The sequence below is a fragment of the Lygodium microphyllum genome, chromosome 4 (genome assembly GCF_053477565.2).
Source record: "Lygodium microphyllum isolate KBCC chromosome 4, Lygodium_microphyllum_v1.1.10, whole genome shotgun sequence".
Classification (NCBI taxonomy): Eukaryota; Viridiplantae; Streptophyta; class Polypodiopsida; order Schizaeales; family Lygodiaceae; genus Lygodium; species Lygodium microphyllum.
In genome coordinates, this window is record NC_141138.1 from 14,742,264 (window position 1) to 14,747,607 (window position 5,344).

General features: G+C 40.6%; 1 protein-coding gene across 1 annotated transcript; it reads left to right on the top strand.

Moving 5' to 3' along the window:
* The first annotated feature begins 1,182 nt into the window (after positions 1-1,182).
* LOC148036814 (pentatricopeptide repeat-containing protein At3g03580-like) lies at positions 1,183-3,303 on the top strand. The gene has a single exon (XM_087677039.1). The coding sequence runs from the start codon at positions 1,183-1,185 to the stop codon at positions 3,301-3,303; it is 2,121 nt and encodes a 706-aa protein (XP_087533165.1).
* The last annotated feature ends 2,041 nt before the right edge of the window (positions 3,304-5,344 follow it).

Below are 5,344 nucleotides of genomic sequence, written 5' to 3' on the forward strand. Positions count from 1 at the left end.
AACACACCTTAAAAGTTCTATATCATGCTCTATACACCATCACAAACACAACTTCAAGCTCCTCAACATATACTCAACTCACATATATGAGTACAAACTAACTTCATTGAGATTATCATAATATTACTTGTTTGTTCTCTATCAACCACAAAACTATCCAATTTCAATAACAAAATCACATCAACAATATTATCAAGATCAATAACAGGTTGCAAGCCCATCGGTAACCAAACGGAACCACAAAACTAAAACTATCCAATTTCAATAACAAAATCACATAATCAATATTATCAATATCAATATCAATAGCAGGTTGCGGGTCGAACGGTAACCAAATGGAACCAAGCCATACGACTTGTAAGTATGCTTTGCTGGTGTGTGATCTGAATTGCTCCTTGGTCCACCCCCAAGGAAGTGTCATATAGGTAGTACCAATAGATGCACTTTGCACATTCCATTCTATGAGGCTTTTCCATCGCACCTCAATATCCAATATTCAATATATTATATTATGAAACAAATACAACAAGGCTCAACCCCTCAACCCCTAACCCCTAACACATCCCAGTATTCGCACGTGCCTTACTAGTTCTGATTGTAAGACCCTGCATCGCAAGGACTCTCATCTCTGGTATGGAGCCACAGCATCCGGGTTTTGGCTATGGACAACACGTGCCTGGGAAGAAGGGCACGGGCAGAGGTCCCAAACACAGGGATTCTAGCTCTCCGCAGGGCAGCCATGCATTGGAAGGAAATTCATTCAATCAACTAGTATATGAAGGGGCTCACTGTTTCAGCTGACATGTTCTTGCAAACAAAATAAGCAGTGGGGCTGTAGCTCTATAATGGTCCCTCGCCCACATTTCATTTCGGTCTGAGTTCCTTGTATGGAAGGGTTCTGTTGGAACATTCAATACTGCGATGAGGAAATTGTCTGTTTGACAGAAAGCTGCGCATGGAAAAATGATGTGTATGGATCAAACTATCTGCACCTGCATGTACGGCATGGAAATGGAGGCTTTTATGAAGCTCTGGTCTTGATCTGTTTATGATAGTGGCAAACTCAATGTATGTGCATACATGAAAAAGAGATATAGATGCGTATGAATCAAATTATCTGCACCTTCATCTCCGGCATGGCAAGGGAAGCTTTTATGAAACTCTGGCCTTGATCTGCTTATGATGGTGGCAAACACAATACATATGAATTGGGAAAGCCTATCAAATGCACATCAGGGTTTCTTGCAATCGAGTTTCAAGACAGAAAACTCTTGGATCCCTTTGATTCAAGGACATATTGAACATGGGAAATTCCAGCTTGCTCTTGAACTGCTTAGGCAAATCCAAGAAGATTGCTTGCATATCAGCAAACCATCACTTCAGATCTTACTGAAAGCTTGTGCCAGGCTTAAGTGCATGGAGCAGGGCCAAAAAGCACATGCAATGGCTGTTTGGAAAAATTATGAAGCAGATCCTTTTCTGGGCAGTACTATAGTTGATATGTATGCAAAATTCGGCTCTTATTTGGAGGCGGAGCAGGTATTTTATGCTTTGCCAAGTAGAGATGTAGTACTATGGACCACACTTATTACAGGTTACATGGAGCATGGGCATTGTGAGGATGCACTGAAGTGTTTGGAGCGCATGGAAATGGATGGTGTCTCCCCTAATGCTTTTACTTTTGCTTCTGGGTTAAAATCTTGTGGAACTTCAAGAAGATTGACTAGTGCTCACAAATTGCATTCTAAAATCGTTATGAAGGAGTTTGAGAGAGATTCATTTGTTGGAAATGCCTTAGTGGATAGCTATGCAAAATGTGGCTCACTTATTGAAGCCCAGCAAGTTTTTGATTGCCTGCTAGTACGCAATGTGGTCTCATGGACTGCACTTATCTCAGGCTATGTAGAACAAGGGCTTGCTGAGGAAGCAATCAATTGTTTGGAGAAGATGCAATTTGAGAGTGGCTCTCTAGATAGTGGCATATTTGTCTGCAGCTTGAAAGCTTGTGGCAGTACTAAGGCTATAAGCAAGGGCCAAGAATTACACATTGAGATTGCTAAAGAAGGGTTTGAAAGAAATTGTTATGTTGGTAGTGCACTGGTGAATATGTATGCCAAATGCAGGCTACTTGCAGAAGCACAAGAAGTCTTTGATGAGCTACCAGCTCGGGATATCATCACATGGACTGCATTAGTTACAGGTTATGTTGAAGTTGCACTTGCTGAAGAAGCCTTATCTTGCCTGGAAAAGATGCAACTTGATGGTGTGGTTCCAAATGCTGTAACTTATGCTGGCTGTTTGAAAGCTTGTGCTCTAGGAGCTTCATACTGGGGCCAGGATTTACATATGAGGATTGTGAATGTAGGATATGACTTAGATCCTTGTGTTGGTAATAGCTTGGTGGTCGTGTATGCAAATTGCGGATTACTTCTAGAAGCACAACAGGTTTTCAATGAATTGAGAGTGCGTGATGTAGCATCTTGGAATGCAATTATACATGCATATGCTCAACAGGGTGTTTTTGAAAAAGCACTCTACTGTAAGAAAGAAATGCAACTTGAGGGTGTTTCCCCAGATCTTGTCACATACATTCACAGCTTACAAGCTTGTGGAAGCATTGGGGTTCCATGCAGAGGGGAGGAATTATACATTGAGATAATTGTTGAGGGCTTTGAAAACGATCATGTTATAAAAAATGCTTTGATAGATATGTACTCGAAATGTGGATTGCTAGCAGAAGCACAGGATACTTTTGATGATCTGCCTGATCCAGATGTAATCTCATGGTCTGCTGGCATTCAGGGATACGCTTTTTATGGAAATGAGACAATTGCATTTTATTTTTTTGAGCAATTGACAGCAGAAGGCATGTGTGTGGATGGGATACTAGGTATGAACCTTCTCTCTGTATGCTGTCATTCGGGTCTTCTAGATGAGGGCATGATGTGTTACGCTGCATTAGTGAAAATGTATGCTCTAGCACCGGCTATTGAGATTGAAAACTGTATGGTAGATCTTTTTGGCCGTGCTGGTGACCTTGATGCGGCTGTTGCAGTGTTGCGGAGCATGCCCTTCCAACCTGATGGAGTGATGTGGATCACTCTGTTGGATGCCTGCAGAAAAAGGGGTATGGCTGAGCTTGCTATTGAGTCTTTTGCCGATGCCTTGAAGCGGAATGAGGGACGCTCTTCAACATTTGTTTTGCTTTCAAACATGTTTGCATGTAGTGAGGAGATTAAAGTGTTGTGTCCCAGTGGCTCGGATCAGTGGATTGAGTCATGTTTCAGCTTCTGCAATTATTGAAAAGGGCTTTATGCAAACATTCCTCTCTGTTGGCTTGATTACCTAGCTATTGAGCTCCAAAACCTGCATGCTAGATACAATGTTGAAGAACATGCCCGAGCAACCTATTGGATGCCAGTGATGAAAGAGTATATCCGAGGATGCTACTGAGGCTTAGAAATATGCTTTGGTGCCATAACAGGAGTGCAGTATGCTTCTGAGCAGAAGCTCAACATGCTTCTTGGATAGTAGATTCAGCCTTGTGCTCTGATCTTTTGCAACTTGAGTGAAGCAATTGCCACGATAATTGAGAAGTGCTTCAAAAATAAATGTCACCTTATATACCTGACAGGCGAATGTATAACTAATTCTTGTACAAGTTAGGAAGAGCTGTGAGAATTACTTTACTGAATTGCCACAATAATTGAGAATGGCCTTCTTTAAAATGGCTTCGGGCTAGTTCTGTCACCTCATATATCTGACAGTCAAATGTATGTCTGATTTTGTATGACAAGAACTATGTGAATTACTTTACAAAGAATGATTGAACTATCGCAAGCTGCTGGCATTTGCATTGAAGGGGCATTGAGTAACTTATGGCTTGAGCACATGTCTATACAGGTACCCTTGTGCTCACTTGGTTCGCTCCCTTTGTTACACTGAAGGTGCTAACTTTGTTCAGTGACATGAAACTTGGTAGCTGGCTCCTGTTATAGTCAACCAGTGACAATGGGCCATTATGGTACAAAGGCCAATGAAAAGGTGCAAGCCTTAACGAACAAAACATTAACCCTAGTTATGATGAAGGCCAATAAAAATATTAGAAAATCTCAAGATTTAACAACCAGTTGGATCAAACAAGGCACAGCCATTGGTTTTCTATTGCCTATTGAATTTTCTTTGTGAATAGAATTATTTTTTCAAAATAGTGGTTTTTGGTTCATAATCTACATCATGATTTAGCATTGAAAGCTGTGTGGAAGATCTCTGCTGGCCCATATCTTTGGCAAAAAGTAGCTTACCAATCTTGGTGTTCACTATTGCGACAAGTTGACATCGACCATAAAAATAAACAAAAAGTATTTCATTTCAAGGTTAGAGTCAAGGAGGAAATGCAATATGGCCAGCGAGAGAGAGAGAGAGAGAGAGAGAGAGAGAGAGAGAGAGAGAGAGAGATCTCAGTCCCTTCGTAATACGAAAAGGGCATTGGATAAGTTGGCAACTGATAGTGAAATTGTTGGTTTTGCTCTTCCCAGTGAAACTAAGCTTCTATGATAGTGATAATTGCAAATAATTCTTTTAGCTTTCTCAAGGTCTGAAAGTCAAAAGTCCATTCTTATCAGTTGTAGATAGAGAGAGATGCATGCTTTTGGTTGGAGGGTGGGATTTTGGCTTGGGGAGAAACCACTACACTATGGATATTCCATTGGTGTGTATGTGGCTCCTCAGGCATTGCTCAATTGGATGCCTTCATGCATTCATGATAAGTTTATATACTGGGAATCTTAGGGCTGGCCTTGACATGTACACCTCAAAGTTGCACAAATGGTAATGGTAAGTATGATCTCATATTACTTACCTTTGCTTCTTTGGACACAAAAGTCATAGTAATAATGGGTGTAGCCCATCCATTTAATGCTGCGAAAAAATTAGGGAAATTGTTTGGGCCAGGTGTAATCTCTTAGCAACATGTTACCATACTAAAGCTTTTGGATGGTGTTGCCTTATTGGATGTCAAGATTCATATGAGCACTTTGCGGATGGCCCTATTACAAGCTCGCAACATCTTTGGATAGTCATTGCTATGCTTTCATCGATGAATGTTGAATTTAGTGTTGCAAGAATGGACAAGTAGCTTAGAGAAGCTTTGATAGTGCACAAACAAGTGTCTCGAGTGGTATAATAGAGAAGATTTATAGGACTAAGTATGCCCTAAAATGAATAAGTATATACAAATTGAAGAAGAAAACCAAAAGAGAAAAAAGTGTCATGATGGTCCCAAGTGTGTTTACACACATCACTATTGAAATATGATGATAAATTGTCCCTCTAGGAGTGATGT

Coding starts and splice junctions, on each gene's coding strand:
- LOC148036814 (XM_087677039.1), top strand. CDS start 1,183: ATGGTGGCAAACACAATACATATGAATTGGGAAAGCCTATCAAATGCA.